Source organism: Bidens hawaiensis, unplaced genomic scaffold (assembly GCF_021521415.1).
Source record: "Bidens hawaiensis isolate Kalapana, Puna unplaced genomic scaffold, B.hawaiensis_p1.1 tig00016786_1, whole genome shotgun sequence".
Taxonomy (NCBI): Eukaryota; Viridiplantae; Streptophyta; class Magnoliopsida; order Asterales; family Asteraceae; genus Bidens; species Bidens hawaiensis.
Genome location: NW_027492546.1, coordinates 209,214 through 234,385, shown reverse-complemented (window position 1 = coordinate 234,385; position 25,172 = coordinate 209,214). Strand labels below are relative to the sequence as shown.

General features: G+C 37.5%; 1 protein-coding gene across 1 annotated transcript; it reads left to right on the top strand.

Moving 5' to 3' along the window:
- Positions 1 to 24,823, top strand: LOC143552175 (tryptophan aminotransferase-related protein 4-like). Its single transcript, XM_077042450.1, has 5 exons — positions 1 to 284; positions 23,354 to 23,648; positions 23,746 to 24,032; positions 24,117 to 24,397; positions 24,465 to 24,823. The coding sequence occupies exons 1-5, from the start codon at positions 1 to 3 to the stop codon at positions 24,677 to 24,679; spliced, it is 1,362 nt and encodes a 453-aa protein (XP_076898565.1). The 3' UTR covers positions 24,680 to 24,823.
- The last annotated feature ends 349 nt before the right edge of the window (positions 24,824 to 25,172 follow it).

Below are 25,172 nucleotides of genomic sequence, written 5' to 3'. Positions count from 1 at the left end.
ATGGTGACAACAAAGAAATATTATTGTTATGGACTTTGTTTACTTATTTCTGTAGCTGTGAACATACTATTCAGCATAAATATTTATGCAGGCGGAGGGCTGAGTTGGAGCGAGAAAGCCGCGGCAGAGGCGGAGGAGGTTGCGGCAATCTCATGCTCGGGCCATGGCAGATCTTATGTGGATGGTTTGATATTTGAAGGTCAACCTGTTTGTGAGTGCTTTCAGTGCTATGGTGGAACTGATTGTTCTGTATTATCTTCTGAATGTGCTGCAGATGCTAATAGGTGATTTACTTTTTCGTTTTTTCTGTTCTTGTTAACTAAGGAATCTTTGAGTAATATAGCTGGTGAATCTCTTAAGATCGAGCTGATCAACTTCATGTTTGACTTTATAACTTTTTTACTAAGGCTGAGGGGTGTGGGGGGCGCGAGAGGGGGCGTGAGTGGGGGCGCCAGCCAATAATATTGTGACGTGTGGCAGAGAGAGAAACTTGATAAGATGGGTGTTGGTAGTGGTGATAGCGCCCCGGGCCATGGTGTGGAGGGGCGCGAGAGGGGGCGCGAGCGGTTTATTTTTTTATTTTTTTATAAATGTATTAAAAAAACGTATTATTAAAAAAACTCATAAATTATTTAAAAAAACACACATTAATTAAAAAAACACATTAATATCTAAAAAAAAAATTAAAGTACTAAAAAAAACATTATTCTTATTCTTCGGCTTGGTCTTCTTCGATCAACCTCTTCCGGATACGTTCCTTTTGTTTTTCCATCAGCATTTGGTCGACCGGATTTAGGTGGCTGAAGTCTCTTGCAAGGAAGTCCAAATCTCTCATTCTTTTTTTTTTCCTTTTTGTCATTAGAGACCACCTCCATGGTTTTGTTGAATTTATTGAGGGATTCAACAAGATCGTTGATGTTTACGGCTTCCCCCTCAGCCGGTTTTTTGCCCCTGGCGTCCCTTCCCAATGGCCGCCTCCTCGGCGGTGAAGACGTTTCCTCCCCCGCAACGTTTAGGTCGAATCCAACCCGGCAATCCGACCCGGCGGAAGTGTTGTACGCTCCAGACGAACTAGTTTTAGTCCGTTTCGGCCCTACTTCCGCATCAACGTCCGGCGCCACCAGCTCAACCCACTTAGAACACCTTCTCAACCTCTCCCACACCTTTACATCGTCCCACGTCTTCACCGTCCCATACCTCCGCAGGCACTCCTGCCTCCACTCTTCGACAGTGAAATTATAAACCGCCAAATCGTCACTGCCACTTGGTCTCATACGACCGGCGTTCCTGTTGAACAGATTAGTAAACAAGCCGACAAATTTTCTGATTTCGGTCCACCGACCCGAAATCATATCGGCGGTCCGCTCTGTACTCCCAACGAGCGAATAGAACGTCTCCCTAACCTTTGTCCAAAAGACCTTGCTCTTTTGGTAGTCCGCTGCAAAATGCATAAATAAATTTGTAAGTCATTTAACTTTTTTATTTAACTTTTTTATTAAAAATCATTTTTAAAAACGTTAAAACAATTACCGCAACGCCGATCCTCAGAAGTGACTATCCAAGCCCGACACAGGGCTTCCTTCTCATCCGATGACCACGGAGTGATTTTCCGTTTCGCCCTTCCGGTCGAAGCCGAACCCGACCCGTCCGTTGCAACTTGTTTTTTCCAGTGGACGCGTCTTCTTTGTCCCGCAGCTTCACCTTCTGGTTCTGGTTCTTGTGTCTCCGGAACTACAAAGTTAGGAGACGGTTGTATGTTGGATGGTTGAAAGCCGGATGGTTGTTGCGACCCCGAATAAAACATCGGTTGGTCCGGTGCCGACCATAAATCGTCGTAACTGTAATCTGATTCTAGGTTTGGGTACCAATTTCCAGCCATGTTTTTAAAAAAAGGTTTGGAAGATGGGGTGATTTCGGGTTTTGGGTGTGGTATGTGATATTGGTTTGGGTTTGATATATGTTTAATACAAAGAAACAAAATCGAGTTGGAAATAGGTTTGATATGGGTGTTGAAATGGGTTTGATATGGGTTTGTTATTATATATAGGAAAAAAAAACGTTTTTTTTTTTAAATAAAACACCCCCCAACGGCTATTCACGCTTTCCAAGAAAACTCTTGCGCCATTCTCAGCCGCTAGCACCCTGGCGCCTGCCTCGTTTTCCGCTCTCGCGCCCCTATCGCGCCTCGGTGGTGTGGTGCTCGCGCCCCGGGGCGCGAGCGTCCGGCCTCTTGCACCCTTCCTAGCGCTCCACACCCCTCAGCCTAACAGCTTTCGTGATCGGATTATTATTATTATTATTATTATTTCTTTTAAGTTTGGTGCCAGACTATTTGGTATACCTGACGGCACATAGTTGACTTTTATTTTAAAATATTATTTATTATTTGTTTTTTTTTAATTTAAAACTCAAAACATACACAGTTGATTCCGGCAACATTCTTGTTGGTTTGTCAGCACGATGTACAATTTTTTTCTCCGTATGTTTGGTTTCGTTGTATAAATATATTAATTTGTTTTATTTGAGTCCCGAATAATTTTTTTTTTGGAAGACAATTACAGTTGTCGTCCTTGTGGTTAGACCAAATATTCGATTTTAGTCAAATAGTCTCAAATTTGTGGTTTCACCCAATAGTTTTGTTTTCACTTACAATTAACCTGGCCCTACTAACCCCGTTAATTGTGATCGTTAAACTTATCAGTGTGACCCTCATGTGAGGGGCAATTTTGTCTTTTTTCTCCCCAAATAAACCCAACCCTAATTCACAAATACTATTTTCATCTTCGTCGTGGGAGAAAAAGGACAAAAAATGGACAAAATTGCCCCTCACGTGAGGGCCATGCTGATGAGTTTAACGACCATAGTTAACAGGGTTAGTGGTGTCGGGTTTAATTGAAAGTGAAAACAAAACTATTGGACGAAAACCGCAAATTTGTAACTATAGGACTAAAATTGCAGATTTTGTCAAACCACAAAGACGAAAACCGTAGCTCTCTATCTCTCTTTTTTGTTTATTTTCGTGTCATAAGCCGATACCGAGAAAATTCGTGTTGGTTCACCAACACGATGCATATTTTTTTATATTTTTAAGCAAGTTATTTTTTTTTGTATTAGGTCATTAAAGAAATCAGTTTTTTGGGTTTTTGTTTCGGTGCCATAACCCAATACCGATCAAATTCAAGTCACCACACATGTTAAATCAACCAACTAGATGTCATTTTAAATATGTGATTTTATAATAAGCTATACGAGTGTTAATACCATCAACTATTGCTTGTGTGCATATCATGATTGATCCAACCCCACCCAACCCCACAACGCTGTAACCAACACTGTCCAAAGACAACCACTTTCAGTTGGGGGGTTTTCCTTTTTTTATTCATTCAACTATGTCATCTTACATTCAACCATTACAAGCATTTTAAATAAAAACTAAATACAATAATCAAGGCTAGAATTGTGGCCATAAAAAAGAAGGAAATAATTGGAGTAATTAATGATGTATAACTGATGATTGAGTCTTGATATCCACCGAAATTTATACTCCCTCTTAAGTTGAAGCATGTAAGTCACGAACATCTAACTTGCCAAGAAGATATTGTAGGTGTTGAGAAACTAAAGCCTTGGTGAATAAATCGGCTATTGGATTTTTTGTGTCAATGGCCTTTGGTTGAATGTCCTTTGATTTCACCCGTTCACGAACGAAATAACAATCCATCTCAACATGTTTGGTGCGTTCATGATAGAAGGGATTGTTGGCAATGTGTCTCGCGACTTGATTGTCACAAAAGAGAGGGGTCAGATTGTCTTGTGGTAAACCGGGTTCTTTCAAGAGCCATCTTAACCAAAATATTTCACTTACGGTAATTGCCATAGCTCGATATTTTGCCTCAGCCAAAGAGCGGGACACTCCAGATTGCTTTTTAGACTTCCACGAGTTGGGTGCTCCTCCTAAGAGAAGCAAGTAACTGGTTCTTGATTTCCTTGAGTAGGAACATCCGAGCCAATCAGAGTCACTATACATAGTAAGGGAGGTTCCACCTTGTTTTGGTAATAAGATACCTTGTCCCGGGGTTGTTTTTAGATATCTTAAAACTCTTGTAGCTGCTTCCATGTGACATTGGCGAGGATCAGAGACAAACTGACTTAAAACATTCGCGGAGTAAACTATGCCCGGTCGTGCATCTTGTAAATAAAGTAACCTTCCAATAAGGCATCTGTATTGACTAGCGTCCACTCTCAACCATTTATCATCCTTTCCCATTTTCAAGTGTTGTTCCATAGGAAAGGTGCTAGGTCGAGATCCTAGTAGACCACTATCCTTTAGAATGTCAAGTGTGTACTTCCGTTGACTAAGAACTACAAATTCTTTTGTTCGGGCTACCACGATTCCCAAGAAATATTTTAGGTTCCCCAAGTCTTTAATGCTAAACTTCCATTGAGATAACTCTTTGTTGCATGGATTTTGGATGGGTTGTCGCCAACGATTATCACATCGTCAACATATATTAAGGCAACGACAAAAGTATTATTATCCTTGCATATGAAAAGTGAATGATCTGCTTTTGATTGTTTGAAATTAAGTGCCAAGGGTGATGAAGTGAACTTTTGGTACCAAATTTGAGAGGCCTGTTTTAAACCGTATAACGACTTTCTTAACCGGCAAACCTTGTTGTCACGTCTTTATCAAACCCTTATGGAATTTTCATGTAGACTTCTTCGTGAAGGTCTCCATGCAAAAAAGCGTTGTTTATGTCTAATTGATCGACGAGTCAATCCTTCTTTATCAGTGGCGGATCTAGGAATTTTTTCTAGTGGGTTCACTGTTCGGTCTGGCTCGAAGGTTCAAGTCGGTTTGATGATTCGGGTCGACGGTTCGGGCCGGTTCACATAATAAATATACGGTACAATAACTATAAACTAGCATCGTCATTAGAAACTAGTTTTATTATCGTCCCAGTCGGGTTTTCGAAATTAACACTAGTCAAACTTAACAAACACGTTAACCCAAATAATTTTACAAACTGATTGGATATTAACAAATGTGATAAAAACAGTTAAAGATGTCAATTTATGAAGTATGATAATGGACTTCTACTTAAATCGGTTCGGCTTGCGCAAACGCCTCCACGGCCTTGACCGGCGGCCGCTCATTCTATGGACTACATATTTAAGTTTTTTCATTAGTTAATCAATAAAATTCCTATATGTCAGTCTAACAATGAATATTTTAAAACTAAGGCTACAAAACCTAGAATAGATGGATTAGAAACTTATAAGTTATAACCATGTGTGTAACTAAGTGGTGTGCATAAAGAGGTGTTAAATGCCGTTCTAAAAAGCCATGATCAAATATAGATATATTAGTTACATGCTTGATGGTAGTAGCGTGACTGCATCAACTCAAGAAAGACAATTATGAATTATATGAGAATTTTACAATATTTGACCATTTATACACTAACATCATTTGTGATTGTGTGATTAGACCAAATTTATCTTCTAGAAATTAATTGTGAAGACCAGGGGTTGGAACAATTTTCTTCATAATTTTCATTGCTTTTATTATATCAAAAATGGCCTATAAGCATACAAACATAAAGAAACCTAATTAAAATGAAAAATGAAAAAAATCTGTTGCCTAGAAATTAATTGAGGATATTATGTGGTGCATCACAAGCCTAACTAAGTAACCAGTTAAAAAAATTAAAATGAAAAACCTGCTTAGAGAGAGAAACGAACCATGGTCTCCACAATAGAAAGATTTGGTGTTTACCACCAGACCATAGTTCCAATTTGTATATTGGTTCACTCACAATTTATATGTGGGTTCACTTTCATATTTTATCTAGGTATTCTATATAAAATCCGAAACTCAGTGGGTTCCCGTGAACCCGTACTCGGTACCAAAATCCGCCCCTGTTCTTTATGGCAACGACGAGCAAGGATCGAACCGTTACGAGTTTAGCGACCGGGGCAAACGTGAAATGGAAATCGATTCCTTCTAATTGCGTAAATCCCTTTGCAACGAGCCTTTCCTTGTATCGTTCAATCTCTCCGCTGGGCTTATATTTTATTTTATAGACCCACTTCAAATCTATGGCACGCTTGCCTTTTGGTATCTCTTCAAGAGTCCATGTGCCATTTGCCTCCAAAGCTCGTATTTTTTTTCCATAACTTTCCTCCAATTTTTGTCCTGCACGGCTTGTTTAAAAAGTTTCGGCTCATCTTTCGAACCAATGGCTGACAAAAAGGCTTTATGGGTCTTAGTAAAATTTTTGTTAGAAATATAGTGTGCTATGGGGTGTACCGTACTTGACGAGGGAGCTTGATCAGACGTGGGGTAAGTTTTGATCGACAGATGGTGGAAGGTCAACAATGAAGTCTTCAAGTCGCTTTGGTCGAATTCTATTTCTTTGGTGTCTGATCAGCTCAACATTTTCTATTATGGTCTCAACATTTGTTTGATCATTTTGAGACAAATGGGCTTTTGTTTCATTAGTTGGCCCACAGTTATGATTGTCATTCTCATTAACAAAATGTACGTGGGTTGTGCAATTAGGTGTTGCGTTGCTACTGGTAGTGGGGCCAACATCATAATGCTGATCATTATGAACTTCGTGATGGAGGTTTGGCTGGGCAACATGTGTGGTAGGCTCAACATCAACTGTGGGGTCAGTGTCAAATGTTTCAACAACATTATTTTTACCAACTGATTGATTTCCAATTTCTGTAGCACTATCAATCTTTTGGTAATATCACGGAGGAAAACTAAAAAGATTTTCATTCTCTTGCTTATTAATAGGTTTGTCGTTTCCATACGAAAAAATGTTTTCAACGAATTTGACATCACTTGACAACACAACTTTGTTGCGCTCGGTGTCATATAATTTGTAACCCTTTGTTTCCAGTGGGAAACCTAAAAATACATCGGGTATCCCCCTCAAATCAAACTTATCTCCCTTTATATTTGTGTTTCTATAATAGGCTAAACACCCAAAAACTTTCATGTGCTCATATTCATGTGTTTGCTCAAAAACAATTTCAAACGGTGTTTTATTGTCAATGGCCTTTGAGGGAAGATGATTGATATGTAGGCGTATGTCATGACACACTCGCCCGAAAATCTTTTTAGCAAATTTTCCTCAAATCTAATGGCCCGTGTAGTTTCGAGAAGGTACCTATGCTTGCGTTCAACAACACCATTTTGTTGGGGTTTGTGTGGGCAAGTGGTTTCAAGAAGATTGCCTTGTTCATTATAAAAGTCTTACATTCGATTAAAGACAAATTCCCCGTCATTGTCACATCGAATTCTTTTAATCAATTTTCCAAATTGTGTCCTTACCATTTTAAAAAAATAAATTAAATTGTCCGAAGCTTCAAACTTATGTTTTAGAAGAAAAACCCACACGGCACGACTATAATCGTCCACGATAGTTAAAAAATAACTTGCACTTGATAGTGAAGGTGTTCTATGCCTTCCCCATATGTCATAGTGTAACAATTCAAAACATTCTTTGGTTTTTATGGAACTAATATGAAAAGGTAGGTGCGTGTGCTTAGCCTTTGCACACGAGTCAAAATCAGCCGTTTTAAAGGAAGCATTCTTAGCAAAATTAAAATGAGAAAGCTTCTCACTAGAAGTATGACCTAATCTTTTATGCCATACCTCCACCGTTGACATCATAGCCTTTCTTTTATTCTTCACCATCTTGATCCGATGTAGCCATTTCTTGCATTTATTCACTGTAATCAAATCCCTCGTTCTCAAGTCCTGCATAAAATAAAATTCTAGATAAAAGGTTATTGAACTTTGAAGGTCTCTTGATAAAACGGCTAACGGGCAAGAGATTGTGTTTAAATCTTGGAACGTATAACACCTCTTTTATAGTGGTTCCATTTGGCAGTTGACAAGTCCCTCTACCCTCTACGGGTATTTCGTCGCTATTTGGTATCATGACTGGATATTCATGTTTATAGACCACTTTACCTTCTAGCCATTCGGCTTGATATGTTATGTGTTTGGTACAACCCGAATCAATAACCCTTTCATTATCTTGGTCTACCTTACCGGCCATGTTGGCTGTCGGTTGCAGTTTGTTGTTGGGCATATCTTCCTTTCCTGCAAGATGATTCATAAGTGCATGGTAATGTTCCATATTCAAACCTGGAATGGGACTTGCACTTGATTCAGATTAAAAAAATTTGTGGTTGTGTTTGCTTTTTAAAGATGGGGAAGAGCCGTCTCGTTTTGCCGCGATGTTGACTTGAAAGGCAGTAGTTGTGCTAGTCATGGTTGGCGGCTGGTAGGAAATTTTTAGGGTTTGTTGTGTAGTATAGATGCCTGCTGTGATACCATATAAAATTTGAGGTTTTCCCTTTTTTATCCATTCATGATATGAATCAGAGGAACCAGAAGATTATTTCAATATTTGGTGTCTTTTATTTTATGTTCTCGTACTGCATGAGTCAAGGACCATTATGGCCTTTTATTATTGTCTGAGGGTGTCTTGTGTACTTTGGTTATCATGATATATTAACCTAGCCGACCTCTTTTGGGATTCATTCCAAAAAATTGATTTTCTTATCCCTCTTATCATTCTTCTTTCTAACCCTAACAAGGGTATCAGAGCCTTCCGATCTCCGGTCGGGAAAATCTTATCAGCATGACGAACACACGCAACCAACAGGTTGACAACACCCTCAAGAATCATGACAAGGAAATCGCATAGATCCAGGCAACGCTATCGGCACTAGTGAAACAACAAGAAGAGATATTAAAGGCGGTTACCGATAAATTGGGTTACAATAGCAGAGGCGGGTTTAGCTCGGGTTCATTGTTTTCTCCCGACGATGCAGACTCGAGGGGTAACCGGCTCCTGAGGATTGAGTAGGTTGACTTTCCCAAGTTTTCAGGTGACGGCGTGGAGGGGTGGATCTACCGTTGCGAACACTTTTTCTGCCATGGACGGGACTCCGGATGAGATGAAACTTAGGTGCGTTGTTGTTCACTTGGAAGGGGACACGCTCCAATGGCACATGTCTTACTTGGGCACACGTAATGCTATTGTTTCTGAAATTCCATGGGAAGAATATGTGAGATATATTTCGACCCATTTCTCTAATACTATGTTTGAAGATCCCTTGGAAGAGTTGGCTTCCCTCAACCAAACCGGTACCCTTCATGAGCTTAAAACCCGCATTCGATTATTTGTTGAACAAGGTATACCTCACTGAATCTCAAGCTATTAGTCTTTGTCTCAAGGCCCTTAGACCGGATATTCGAGGGCCGGTTAAGATGTTTAAACCGCACACCTTGCACAAAGCATATGGGTTGGCTAAGACTCAAGCTTTGAATAAAGAAAATTTGGAGGAAAATTTTAGCAGGGGTAAATGGAATGGAGGAAACACAAAGAGCTACAACAACTCCAAGATTACAACGCCCGTTAATGCTACCAAATTACTATTCTTACCTACACTCAACCAAACAAACACAATTTTTACTAAACCAACTAGAGGTCCTTGTCATCTCAAGCCTAAGTAATTGAAAGACAAACGCGCGAAGGGATAGTGTTTTTGGTGAACGAAAACATTCGTTCCAAGACATAATTGCACACGGAACCGGAATCAAGTTTACCTCATTGAAATGGATGACGAAGATAACCCAAGTGTGGAAGAAACAGAAACCGAGGATGAATTGAAGGAACATCATATTTCAATCCATGCATTGACGGGTCTCCCATCTTATTCGACCATGCGGGTACAAGGCTGCATCATATACTCATCGAATCGGGTTTGACCCACAATTTCTTGGATTGTCGGTTGGCAAAACAATTGCAATGTGAGGTTCAGGATATCACACCTATAAATGTGAGGTTCAGGAAACTTAGTTGTATCCAAAGGTGTCAAAATTTCCAATGGTCCATGCAAGGCCACTGGTTCATAACAAAAGTCCTTTTATTAGAATTGGAAAGTTATGACATGATCCTTGGAGTGTAGTGGTTACTTCCTCTAAATGATATACTTTGGAATTTCCAAAGGATGACCATGAAGTTTGAGGTGGATGGTAAACATTATGAGTTAAAGGGGTTGCAAAATAATAATGTATCAGTTTGTTCAGCAGAGAAAGTGGGAGAGTTGTTGGGTAAGCATTCAAGAGGAGGACATTTACAACTATTTAGCATACAATTGGCTAGTGGAGATACGAACAAAAATTACCAACCAACAGTGGTTCATTGTCCGGACCAATCACAAGAAGGCCTTCCATCGGACGAGTTAACGCGGGCCTTCCCAGAGGTGTTCCAGACGCCAAAAAGGGCTGCCTCTGACGCGACCTTTCGACTATCGAATTATCCTCAAAGAACGAACGATACACATCAGTCAGCGCCTTTATAGGTACCCGCCGGTTCAAAAAGATGTGATAGAGAAGACCACATGGGAATTGTTAGAGTCGGGGGGGGGGGGGGGGGGTCATTCGGAACTGTCAGAGCTCATTTGCAGCTCCAGTTGTGTTGGTTAAGAAAAAAGATGGACAATGGCGAATGTGCATGGATTATTGTCGGCTGAACGAGGCCACCATGGAAGATAAGTTTCCGATTCCTTTAATTGAAGAATTGCTAGATGAGTTAGGTGGATCTTCGTTTTTCTCTAATTGGATTTACGTTTGGGCTTTTATCAGGTCCGTATGGCACCCGCAGATGTCTATAAAACGGAATTCCGAACTCACGGGGTCATTATGAATTCCTCATCATGCCGTCCAGTCTTACGAATGCACCGGCCACATTTCAAGCCCTTATGAACCACGTGTTTCGGGACATGTTACAGAAAGGGGTGTTGGTATTTTTTGTTGACATACTTGTCTACAGTCGAAGTGAAGATGATCATATTCAACACTTGAAACGGGTCCTCTCCATAATGAAAGAAAAGAAGTTATTTGCCAAAGAATCTAAATGCGTTTTCGGGGGCGAATGGTGGAATATTTAGGCCACATTATATCGAAGGAAGGGGTGAAAACGGGCCCGAAAAAAATAGAAGCAGTGCAACAATGGCCGGTTCCGAAAACCATTAAACAACTTAGAGGGTTCTTGGGGTTTGCCGGAAATTACCGGAAGTTTATAAGGTTCTATGGAATGATCGCCAAGCCGCTTACAGGTCTGTTAAAAAAGGATGCTTTCCAGTGGACGAGAAGTCTCAAATGGTTTGATAGGCTCAAGGTGGCCCTCTCGTCAACCCTATTTTGGCCTTACCGGACCCTACTAAACAATTTGTTCTTGAAACGGATGCTTCGGCAGGTGGGTTGGGCGCAATCTTAATGCAGGAGCGCCACCCAGTATCATTTTCTGGTAGAGCTATATCACCAAGGCAAAGTGCGTTGTCAGTATATGAAAAGGAATTGCTTACAATTATGATGCTTGTGAAGCAATGGCACTATTATCTTATTACGAGTTCGTTTGTTATACGCACGGATCAACAAGTCTCAAACATCTTTTAACTCAAAAGGTAATGACTCCATTGCAACATAAATGGTTGGCGAAGCTTATGGGTTATGATTATGTGATCGAGTATAAAAATGGATGAGAGAATGTTGCCGCCGATGCTTTGTCACGGGTTCAAGGGATAACATTATTAACCACTGATATTTCCCAAATAGAACCCTTACTTATTAATAGAAGTTTGGAAAGTCAAAACAATGATGCGGAGGTGCAACATGCGATACAGAAGCTGAAAGAGGGGGATGTCTTGCCCAGATTTAAATGGAATTGTAGGTGGGGTTAGCTAAGGAAAACCATATGGTGGTTGGGGGAAATGCCGAGTTACGTTCAAGTTATGCCATGGGGGGCCACTCGGGGGTAAACGCCACGGTTCAACGGGTAAAAGGGTTGTTCTTTTGGAAGGGAATTTCAAAGGTGGTAAGGCGGGTAATAAGAGGTTGTGACGTATGAAAGCAGGCTAAACACGAGAATGTACCATCACCCGGGTTATTACAACCATTACCGATACCTGATACTATTTTTACTGACATTTCTATGGATTTTATTGGAGGATTACCAAAGGTTAAGGGTAAAGATATGATTTTTGTGGTAGTCGACCGTCTCACGAAGTATGCACAATTTATGGTTTTGGGTAATCCGTTCTTGGCTAAGGATGTAGCCCAAGTGTTCCTCGACAACATCTACAAGCTTCATGGATGTCCTAATTCTATTATTTCCGATCGAGATCCGATATTCTTGAGCTCGTTTTGGATGGGGTTTTTAAAACTTCAAGGGGTGTCAGCCAAATTGCCTATGGCCTACCATCCGCATAGGTGTTTAATTGCCTATGACAAACATAGGTTGTTAATAGGTGTTTAGAGGGTTATTTACGATGCATGGTAATGGAGAGACCGTATACTTGGATCAAGTGGATATCTCTAGCAGACTGGTGGTACAATACCCCGTTTTATTCATCTTTAGGCCAAACCCCTTTCGAGGCTTTGTATGGGTATCCCCCCCCCCCCCCCCCCCCCTTTGCATGTTCTGTGTATTCCTAGGGATGTGACAGATCAGGATGTGGATGAAATGATGCGGGATCGGGAGGCAGCTATTAAGGTTATGAAATAGTAATTAATCAAGGCCCAAAACCGTATAAAGCAACAAGCCGATAAACACCGCACCGAGAGAGCTTTTGAACCCGACTCTTGGGTATACCTCAAACTTCAACCATACATGCAGAATTCGTTACGGGTCCATAAACATTCGAAGGTCACTCCTAAGTACTTATGCCCATTTCTAATCGTGGAAAAGGTAGGAAATGTTGCGTATAGATTGGACCTACCAGATGATGCTCAGATTCACCTGGTCTTTCACGTGTCTTTACTAAAAGAGGCAGGGGCCCACCATCAACGATCGTTCCCATTCCGGATGAAGCTCGATTCTCTCTTCAGCCGAGTGCAATCCTGGATCGGAAGCTAGTTAAAAGGAGGAACTGGGCAGGCATGAAGGTATTGGTACATTGGGAAGGACATAAAACACAAGATGCCACTTGGGAATTCTTAGACGAGCTGAAGCTAAGCTTCCCGGATTTCTCCGAGCTCACTTCTTGTGGTCAAGAAGTAGGTTAGGGGGGGGGGGGGGGCGTATTGATATGAATCAGAGGAACCAGAAGACTTATTTCAATATTTAGTGTCTTTTATTTTATATTCTCGTACTGCATGAGTCAAGGACCATTATGGTCTTTTATTATTGTGTGAGGGTGTCTTGTATACTTTGGTTATTTTGGTGATTATGATATATTAACCTAGCCGACCTCTTCTGGGATTCATTCCAGGAACTCGGTTTTCTTGTTCCTCTTAGCATTCTTCTTTTTAACCCTAACAATTCAACTATGTCATCTTACATTCAACCATTACAAGCATTTTTAAATAGAATACTAAATAATTAATCAAGGCTAGAATTGAGGCTATAAAAAGGAAGGAAATAATTGGAGTAATTGATGATGTATAACTGGTGATTGAGTTTTGATATCCACCGAAATTTATATCATAAATAACTAGTTTCATGTCCATCAAACTAGAGATGTTCAAAGTCCCGTTTGTACGGTTTTAGATCAACTATTAGTTAAAATGTTACCAATTGCTTTTATTTTGTACACCAAAATCAAACCTTTGAAATTTTACCAAACCAAACTAAACTGTTAAATTTTACGGTTTTTGGGCATCACAGCTTTTGGCTATATTTTACACTCTATAAGAAAAAAAGGTAATGAACTCACCGTAGTTCTCCAATAGCATCGCATTAAGTGTATACAAATTCACATTGTCAAGAGAGAAATAAAAATAAATAGTTCAATATTTTACGGTATACTTATTCAGTTATTTGTTTATCACATTACAAGGATGATAATAAGGTTAATAAAAATATATGTAGTTTAACCGAACAATTGTAATGGTTCAATTCGTACTTGAAGGGATTCAAAGTTATCAATGGTTTTCATTCAACTTTCTTAAGTGAAAACTCTTTTTGTTAGAGACTACATTTTATGTTTTATCTGATTATTTATTTTAGGGATATTGGATTTTAAAAATCTCAACAAAATGTAATTGGCCGATAACTGAGTTTATTGTCACCGGTGGTCTCAAATTTAAAAAAGCTTGCCCTCAGTGGTCTCCCGTTAAAAAGGGCTTAACGAAATCTTTTTTCGGATTTCAAACTAACGTTTTAGGGCTTTTGATCGGAAGGAGGATACGAGTCGATTGATGTAAAACTTAGTTCGTAACAGTGCTCCAAAACGACGAAACAATATTTCAATTCGGGTGTTTGAACTTCCAATTAACAAAACATAAGTCGTTTGGATCACCGTTTCGAGTAAATTTTTACATCAACCGAATCGTATCTTCCTTCGATTAAAACTTTAGAACATTAGTTGAAATTCGAAAAATAAAAATATAACTTCGTTAAGTTTTTTTTAACGGGGGACCACTGAGGGTAAGATTTTTTAATTTTGGGACCACTAGTGGTAATAAACTCAGTTGAGATTATTTTCGGCCAATCACAATTAATTGTGATCATTAAAATCTAATATCCCTTTATTTTATTATATAAGAATACGTTAATCCGAAAGTGAATACATGTTTTATAAAGCTATTTAAGTTATACATGAAACCTACCTCTTCAAGAGCTGCATATCGAATATCACATGATCATGCATCGATCGTTTTGCATATTTTGCTTTGGTAGTTAAGATGTAACCGTTACAGTTACAATAGTAGGAAATTACACCAAGAAACTCCATATGGTAGCAAACTAAGTACTACCGAAACTCTAAAATCCTATCAGATTACGAGATGCTATTGCATCTTAATTGTGATAGAATTCAATTTCTATTGTTGAACTAAGTTTCTACCACACCACAAATTTAATTGTTACCGACCATCAGTAGCTACTAAACTTTATTAACCAAGTTTTTTTTTCTTGTTTTCTTTTTGTTTTTGAGCTACCAAGCACTACGTAACAACATTCTACTAAAGTCCATTATCTTTTAAAGATCATTTTTATGCATGTTTTCACCATTAATCAGGATACAATGCGTTTTATCCCCTTTTTATCTACTTCTAGATTATGTGATTATCCCCTTTTTATCTACTCTAACGGCTCTTAACAACTTAAATCAACATATTAACCACATCGTCCCTGAAGTCTCTCTCACTTAATTGATTTACCAAAAACCCTTGTAACTATATAAAAGTTACACAAACAGCCCCTCAACATTTATGACACATATTAACAATCTCCACCTTGTCATCAATGTCCCCATACGTTTAGAAGATCTAAACATAAATGAATCTTGGAACCTAGCAACACCTTTGTAAACATGCCAGCACCATTTTCCATTGTATCCACTGATTCAACAATAACTTCTTTTGCTTTAACAACATTCCTTATTAAATGAAATTTAACATTTTTATGTTTGGTTCTTTCATGATAAACTGCATTCTTAGTTAACTGCACCGCACCCTGATTATCATAAAAAATAACACGTTGGACCAAATTACCCCTGATTTCAGAAATAAAACCTTTAAGCCATAATGCCTCTTTAACAGCTTCTGTAAGAGCCACATATTCTGCTTCTGTTGTAGATAGAGTCACAATATGATGTAAGGATGCTTTCCAACTAACTAAAGATCCCCAAACTTTAAATGCATACCCAATCATTGACTTACCATTGTCAAGTCTTTTGCAAAATCTGAGTTAACATAACCAATAATCCCTTTATCAATAGAACCTTTTCCAAAGATTAAATCAACACCTTTGGAACCCTGCAAATACCTCAATATCCATTTTACAGCCTCCCAATGATTCTTACCTGGTTTAGCAATGTTTCTACTAACTAGACTAACTGCATACCCCAAGTCAGGTCTAGTACATACCATTAGATACATTAGGCTACCCACCACATTAGCACAAGGAACATTATTCATATAAGATACTTCTTATTCTTATACACGACAATCCTTATCAGAAAGTTTGAATTGAATAGATAATGCAGTAGTCATTGCCTTACAATTCTCCATAGCATAATTTGATAATATCTTCTTAGTATAACTAGTCTGAGCCAAGCATAACAAACCTTGATCTCTATCTCTGATAATCTCCATAGCTAAGATACTCTTTTGCCTCACTAAGTTCCTTCATATCTAATTCCTTCATCAATAAATCCTTAGTACCTGGTATTATCTGCTTGTTCTTACAAGCCACAACATGTCAAAGTAGTAGATAAACATATTGTCCTTCTTCATATTCTTTGAAGTAAACACAACTATCAAACTTACTTCTATTAAAACCACTAGACACTACGTATTGATCAAACCTCAAATACCATTGTCTAGGTGACTGCTTTAATCCATACAAAGATCTTAACATAAGACAAACCTTCCTATGTTTCCCTTCAACCTCATAACCTTGTGGTTGTTGCATATAAATATGTTCTTCCAAATTCTCATGAAGGAAAGTTGTCTTTACATCAAGTTGTTCTAGCTCATAGTCTTCTTGTGCTGTTAATGCCAAAATTATTCTAATATAGGCATGTGTCACTACATGAGAACAAATTTCATTATAATCTATACCAGCCTTCTTTGTGAACCCTTTAAACACCAACCTAGCCTTATACCTAGGTTTTTCTCCTGGCATTCCTTCTTTGATTTTATAAATCCACTTGCAGGCAACTAATTTTTGCTTTTCAGGCTTATCAACGAGCTTCCATGCATCATTCTTATGTAAAGAATCCATTTCTTCATTAATTGCCTGCAACCATTTGTCTTTATCTTTTGAATTAATTGCCTCAGAGTAAGACAATGGTTCAGAAGAACTTTCTTCTTCTGTAACACTCAGAACAAATGTTGATATATCATCAACATCCCTATATCTCAAAGGAGGACCAACATTCCTTCTTTGTCTATTCTTGGCTAGACTATAACCTTCATGTTCATTATTTCCAGAATTGCCCCTGTCTTCACTTTTAGTACAACCACTTGTGCTTCCATGTTCATTGACACTTTGTATAGGCTCCACCTCAATTTGAACCCCATGATCAACTTCTTTTTCACTAGTTGGCCCTTTAAGTACATCTTTATACATAACATCTTCTTGAAACACCACACTTCTACTTACTATAACTCTCGAACTTCCATCATCAAGCCTCCATAGTTTATACCCTTTAACCCCATCAGGATAGCCAATCATCACACATTTGATAGCTATTGATTCTAGTTTTTCTTGGCTAATATGGGAATGAGCCAAACAAGCAAAAGTTTTCAAGTTGCTATAGTCAGTCTTAACACCTGACCATTTCTCCATAGGAACCATCATATCAATTGCATTGGATGGTGACCTATTAACCAGATATGCTGCAGTTTTCACCGCCTCTTCCTAAAATCCCTTGGGCATCCCTGCAGATATCAACATACTGTTGAGGTGTTCCAGTTTTGGTTAAATGCCTAGCTATTCCTTTATTCCTGCAGTAACCATTAAACTCCCCACTGCAAAACTCTAGCCCATTTTCAGTTCTTAGCTTCTTAACTCTCTTCTCAGTTTGAGTTTCAACTAAAACTGCCCAATCTTTGAAACATACCAAATGCATCAGCCTTATTCTTTAGAATGTATACCCACACTCTCCTAAAATAATAATCTATAATTGACAAGAAGTACGAAGCTCCACCTAAATACTTGTGTTTTGTAGGTCCCCAACAATCAACATGTACATAATCTAGAATTCCTTTAGACTTATGTATTCCCTTTTTAAAACTTACAAGATCTTTAATAACCTCATGCTTCTTTAGTTCCATTAAACCTATCTCGCTCATGTGACCAAGCCTATTATGCCAGAACTTTGCAGTATTGACTGTTTTACCCTTTGCCACAGAAAAAACAGATCCTACTATTGCATTTCCATCTAATACATAGATATTATTCTCACCCCTTGACCCTAACATCGCCCCCGTGGATCCCTTAATAACCCTGGCCTTACCATTATTCAAACTAACAACATATCCTTTTCTTTCAAATGTTCCCAAAGAAATAAGATTCTTGGTTAGGGATGGAATAAACCTAACACTGGTTAATTCAACCCATGTCCCATTATCCAAACTTAAAGCTATTGTGCCATGTACCTTAATGGTGCATGGCCTGTCATCACCTAGCTTTACTACACCAAGATACTCTAATTTTAATTCTTTAAAATATTCCTTATTAGGAGTCATGTGGTATGAACAACCTGAATACATTATCCAACTACCTATAGAACTATCCTTTGACACTACACATACATATGCATTATCATATCCATCTAAAGGGTCATCTACAGAATTATTACCTTGAAATTTAGAAGAACTTTCTAACTTTTTCTTCTTCATCCTCTCAGGATAATCCTTTTTCAAGTGTTTGTTTGAGTTGCAGATATAACATCTCATAATTCTCTTAGATTTAGACTTAGATCTTCCTAACCCTATTGATCTTTGACCCTTCTAATCTGACCTCCCTCTCACAAATAGACCATCACCCAACTCCTCTTGATTATCTACCATTTTATTAAGTTCTTTTGAATTTAGGGAAGCAAGAACATCTTCCATGGATAATGTATCTCTTCCGTACCTGAGAGTATCCACAAAATGTTCATAGGATGAAGGTAATGACGAGAGAAAAATTATTTCCTGATCTTAATCCTCTAATTCAACTTCAATTTTCTCTAAATCAAGAATTATGTTGTTAAATTCATCAGTATGACTTTCTAAAGATTTTACAGGGGTCATTCGAAAAGTATAGTATTTTCTTCATGTATAGTCGATTGGCCAACGATTTGGTCATGTACAGGTTTCAAGTTTTGCCCAAACTCTGACTTCACGAAGAACACGATCACCGATGCTTAAAATGATTGCTGAATGTGCCTTCTCGAGGATATCTTTCTTCAACTTATATGTATACCCCTTTGGCAGATTTGGCTCTCCCAACAAGGCATTAGAGATGCCTTGATGAACCAATAGAGCTCTCATCTTCACCCTCCAGAGTAAGAAATCATTATTACCCCTCAAATTTCTCCAATTCGAACTTCGTTGGCACCATCTTGATTGATTAAAAAGATCAACCAATTTCTTTTAATTTGAGCCAACGTGGTGCTGCTACCAATTGTTGCGAAATTGGATCAAGAATCAAGATCAAGAACAAACAAAATCAATTATTATTAACACAAATTGATGGTTGCAGATTATTCAATGAATTACATAAAGAAATGAGAAAAATGAAAGTAAACCCTAGATTATGTGATTATCCCCCTTTTATCTACTTCTAAAGGCTCTAACAACTTAATCACCATATTAACCAAATTAGTCCCTAAAGTCTCTCTCACTTAACAGATTTTTCACAAACCCTTGTAACTATAGAGAAGTTACACAAAAAGCCCCTCAACATTTATGACACATATTAACCGGACGAGCGTGGGATTAGGTGTTATGTGATTCGATTACCCAAAATCGTAGACCCGTTTATCAAAACCATATACCCAAATCATAATGCAATTTTTTTTTACTTTATACTTCTTTCTCAAAAACGTTCTCATAATCCTTCATTCGAGTAGCTTGATTATATAGAGAATGAACTTTTTTTTTGTGATGTCTTTTAATGATATTTTTTGTATTTGTATGTTACGAGTACACAATTATGTTTTGTTTTCATCTACCAGAATACATACAAATTTTATGACAATAATATTAATATTGGTGCAATTATAATAGAAAGTATGATTTTTCTAGAATGGATAAGAAGTAATCTAGTATATTGATTTTAAACATGAATGAATGAGATTAGATTAAGGAGGAAATTAAGTGTGAAATGAGGCGAATAATATAAAATGTATAGCACGTTCGTTGACTTTATCTCTCCACATGCATGACACATGTCAATTCTCATATCACTTTAAAATTTCCATAACTTTTTTATACGATATTTTTTATTGAAAAAATAACCAAAATAACCCGCGATTTTTATATTTAATATGGGTACCATATTGTTAAATAAAAATTAAAAAAAAAATTAGTGGGTTTTTTTACAAATTGTGTTTTACAAAAATTGTGTTTTACAAAATTGTGTTTTATCAAATTGTGTTTTTCATTGTGTTTTTGCAATGTGTTTTTTTATAGTGTTTTTTTCCATTTTGTTTTTTCATAGTATTTTTCATTGTGTTTTTTTTCGGCAACCGTATTAGGCGAACTTTTCTGGTGATTGTATTCTGTCAAATCCCTCACTCCCCCGGATTTTCTGGTGACTTTTTCGACAAACTTTCCAACGGATTTCACGACGGCTATTTTCCGATGACTTTTCTGCGCGAGGTGGTGACGGTGGCGGTGGAGTGGTGGTAGTCTTAGGAGATATGTGAAGACGTAAGTCGGGTTTTTAAGATTAAAGTAAGTGAATTTTTAAATTAAATTATTAGACCAACATACCATACTACCTAGAAAAATCAAACATCTTATATTCGAACCAACCCATAATGATATACTGTATATGTTATTTATCATATTTTAATTTATTATATGGTTTCGCACGGTTTCCGCTTGACTTTTTATATTATTTGTCGGCTCTAAGGTAATTGGCATATATGGTCCACATTTAGCTTCACGATTTGGATCCCTGATCCGCATGGCACACACTATATGAGTATGTTGACCCAAGGTGATTTTTGGTCCAAACTAGTCTATCTATCCGCGCTTCATGATGGGGTCGTGAAATTGGTAATTGTAGGTTAATTAGTTACCATTAATTAAAGTTTGCCACCTGGTTATTTTGCGTAATCATTTTGCCATTTGCAATGTTAAAGTTAAAACTGGACAAATTATAACGAGGTACAATTGGTAATACTTGAATTGTTTCCCTTTTATGTCTATCTGTACCGCTCAAGCTTAGTATATGTTGCGCTAGAAATGTTTTTGATAAAAATGACGCCTCATATCTCCTAAAACATCTAAAGGTTTCATGTGTTACAAAGTAACGACTTAATTTCCTTGTCTGTACAGGATAATAAAAATCATGTACCTTAGAGCAATCCCAATGAGTTTTCTATCTTTATCTTTAAAATTTAACTATAAAATCACAATTTCTTTAATTTATAAATTATTTTTTAAAAACTTTCTCCAACCCATTCTCAATTCTCATCTCTATATTCTTTTATTATTATTTTTTCTCTATCTTTTATTCATAATCTTAACTTCTAACTATTTTGTCTTATTATCATTTTCAATATAATTTTATTTCTAATATAATTTTATATAATGGTAGTTGGAAATGGAGTGTTGTAGTAACCCTTTAAAACTTCACTAAAATTTAGAAATAGTGTTTGGAAATAGAGAATAAGTTAAAGTGGTTATTTAGATGACTTTTCTAAATTTTGGAAATGGAGATATGTATGAAGAACCAATTGAGAATGCTATTAGCATTAGCATTAGCATTAGCAAGCTTGTTGTTCTGCTGTTGACATAAGTAGCAAACAACAAATGTGTCATTAAAATAAAAATCAACTTGTGACAAATTCATGTAAAGCTATATATCAAATCTTCACTAAGTATGAAAAAGAACAATTGTGTGAAATCTTCAGTACATATGAAAAAAGACAAGATGCAACAAGTAAAAAAACCCAACACAAAAGAATAATACAGTGCAGCTAATTAAAACTACATATCAACAAAAGAATAGCAAAAATATATTACAAAATCAGTGGCAAAACTTTAGAACAAAATAGCATATAATTCTTGAGGAAAAAACCAAAGAAACAAATCAAAACAATGAAAACTAAAATGCATTGTTGTTTAAGGTATACATGTGACGATCTCTCATATGACCCTAGGTTTGAGGTATCGTGCCTAAGGAGGTTCAAATATGTCCAAGAGTAGCATCATTGCCTAGGTTCGTATACAAAACTTATCATCATCACAAACACATTCTCACCATCATCGAACCAAAGCAAAAGCTTTAAGGCGACAATCAGATAACAACACATCAGAGGGCGCCACACAATGTAATTCCGTCGCCTGCATAGACGGCCGAAGCTGCCGGAAATGGCATGCCACCGTCCAACTATTCATTTTTCTCTCTACAATCACCGTCCAAGTAATTTTGTTTTGTCTCTATGTTTAGAAAGAGAAGACTTTGATAGAGTGATCTTGGAGATGAGAAAGAAAAGTCAGAGAAAGAGAGGACAGGTAAGGGAAAAAAAAGTTAGTGGGTCTGCAACTAACATTTAAGTAGGGCACGTGTCATAACAGGTGGAAACTTTTAACCGCTTCCTGAATGATGCTAGCGGTAGAACAGTATCCGTTTGTGAGTGAAGGTGAACTTCACAATTAATATATATATATAAAATATGTGTATACCGACAGTGGGCTTGGAATTACAGGAGTTGTGGCCTACAACTGGAACTAGCAGAGCATTAGGCTTTTTCTCTCACGCTCAGAGATTAGTTTGGTAGGTTCTACACTGCATGCAGGCCGGCCCATGGGGGTGGTAGGGTAGTCGACGACTATGTGTCCGACACCCCGCTAGACCCGATTTTGTTTTTTTAAAAATTATATGTATTTTAATTAAATACAATATGTATTTTTAATGTTTAAACTCAATTACATAACCATTAACTTGGTCTAGTGACAAAGGGTTATTACTTCCAACCCAAATGTTATGGGTTCTAGTCTCATTTGAGACATGTTTAATTCTATTTTTATACAAAAGTTTTTTATACAACCTAAATTATAACCAAGTAAACCCATAAAGAAATTAAATTGTTTAAACACAACAAAATACTTCTAACTTAAGGCCAAAACAAAATTTCACCTTCGGCCCAAAATCCTTTTTTCTTTCTCAAAGCCGGCCTTGAGTGCATGAGCTTTGAATTGCACCACCCGTTGCACTCACTTTGTGCTACAAAAATTATCTGCTTTCCCAACATCAAATTCAGTCTTTCCCCAGTACAACACGCATACGTTGTTTTTTGCATCTAGAATGTTGATCAATTTCATATGATACATTGTGGTTGCATTGTGTCTGTGTGTTTGCTACGCACCCGCTATTAATATTATGAATTTATGTATCATTCAGCTTCTAATCTACATGATTATTACCTTTTCAAATATTTTAACTCCTAGAAATAGAAATAACCCTAGTGTGCGGATGTGACATATATATATAATTAACATGATCCGTTAGTAGAGAAACATAAACCCAAAAGGTGGTTCCCATGGAAAACAAAAACAAAATGAGAGATCGAAATTATGTAATATCTAGTTTTGATTTGTCATATGATCACTGCTTAAACTGATTGCAGTGTTATATTTATGATGCAGCGGGGATCCTGTGTTTTTGGAGCCATTCTGGATGCAACATGCAACTGATAGTGCAGTCGTCATATCAGGGTGGCATCGTATGAGTTACCACTACGCTGATGGCACTGCAATGTCTAAAGAGCTCGAAAAATACATCTGTAAAGTGCATTCACTGGTCGGGAATGCAGTTACCAAAGGGCGATACTTGGTCTTCCGTATCGGGTCAACTCAACTCCTTAACGCAGCAGTGTATGCCCTTTCCTCTGAAAATGCGTCCTCACCTTCCAACGTGCTCGCTTCAATCCCGTTCTATCCGGTAACAAATTTTTATCACTAAAACAATATGTACTAATTATTCCCATTTTTTGGTGGATTATTTAATAACTAAATTTATTGTGTTTTCGATTCTATAGATGTACAAGGAGCAAACAATGTTCTTTAAGTCAGAGGATTTTCAGTTTGAAGGGGACACAAACTCATGGCTATCTAATAACTGGACAAATAACATGGATGTGGTTGAATTTGTAACCTCACCAAACAATCCAGACGGGGAGTTGAAGCAGTCAGTTCTCGGAGGGAAAACTATATACGATCATGCCTATTTTTGGCCACATTTTACACCCATCCCAGCCCCCGCAGATCATGATCTCATGATCTTTACTCTATCTAAGCTCACTGGTCATGCTGGTGCTCGTTTTGGGTATGCCTGTTTTAATTCTTTACATCATATTTTTGGCATTTGATATGAAAAATGATCGATATAGGTTGTCCGTCTTGCTTATAGGTGGGCGATTATTAAAGATAAACAAGTGTACGAGAAGGTTTTAGAGTATATCTCGATGGCTGATTTGGGGATTTCAAGAGACACTCAATTAAGAGTTCTGAAGCTTTTAAACGTAGCCGTTGAAGACGATGGGAAACCGTTGTTTGATTTTTCATATAATAAATTGAGGAATCGTTGGGATAGGTTGACTAATGTCTTCTCAAAGTCTAGAAGATTTTCAATCCAGAAAAGACGTCCTTTGCATTGCAATTTCTTCAACGAAACTAGGCTACCATCTCCAGGTACGTAGGTTCACTTCATTTTGATTTTTATGTTTAAAGCTATGTCACGAATCCAAAATGTCAACAGCTTATGCATGGGTTAAGTGTGAGCGAGAAGAAGAAGACGATTGTGGTGCGGTACTACAGGCAGGAAAAATTGTAGGTCGTGCTGGAAGCAAATTTAGTACCAGTGATCGTTATACACGACTTAGTCTCATCAAGAGTCAATATGATTTTGAGTTGCTTATGCAAAGACTCACTGAGCTAGTGTCTCTTGAAAATGGCCACACAGAGACATTGTGAGAATATAAAATGAACTATTCTTTATATAAACAAATATAAAAGGGGTTATGTCGATTAACCAATTGTATTATATAAACTTCTTGGGTGTTTTTGTTTCAGGCAATATTAATCTCGTTGCCTATAAAATGTAATTGAACCAAGTAAAGGACAATTGTATTATATAAACTTCTTGGGTGTTTTTGTTTCAGGCAATATTAATCTCGTTGCCTATAAAATGTAATTGAACCAAGTAAAGGACACATGTAAGCGTGTATATATACATTTATGTATTATACAACAAAGAATGCAAAGTTTGACATTTATACTTATACAACAAGGAGTATGTATGTATGTATCCGCGTACGTATTAGAATGCTATAGAAAGAAGACAACTCACAACTGTTATAGTAGGAGAAAAAAATTCATTTAAATTGCTAAATCCTAGTAAACGGCTCATGTAGTTTGACCATATTGCAAGTTTGGTCTCTAGATTCTAAATCTGTAAACTTAGTCT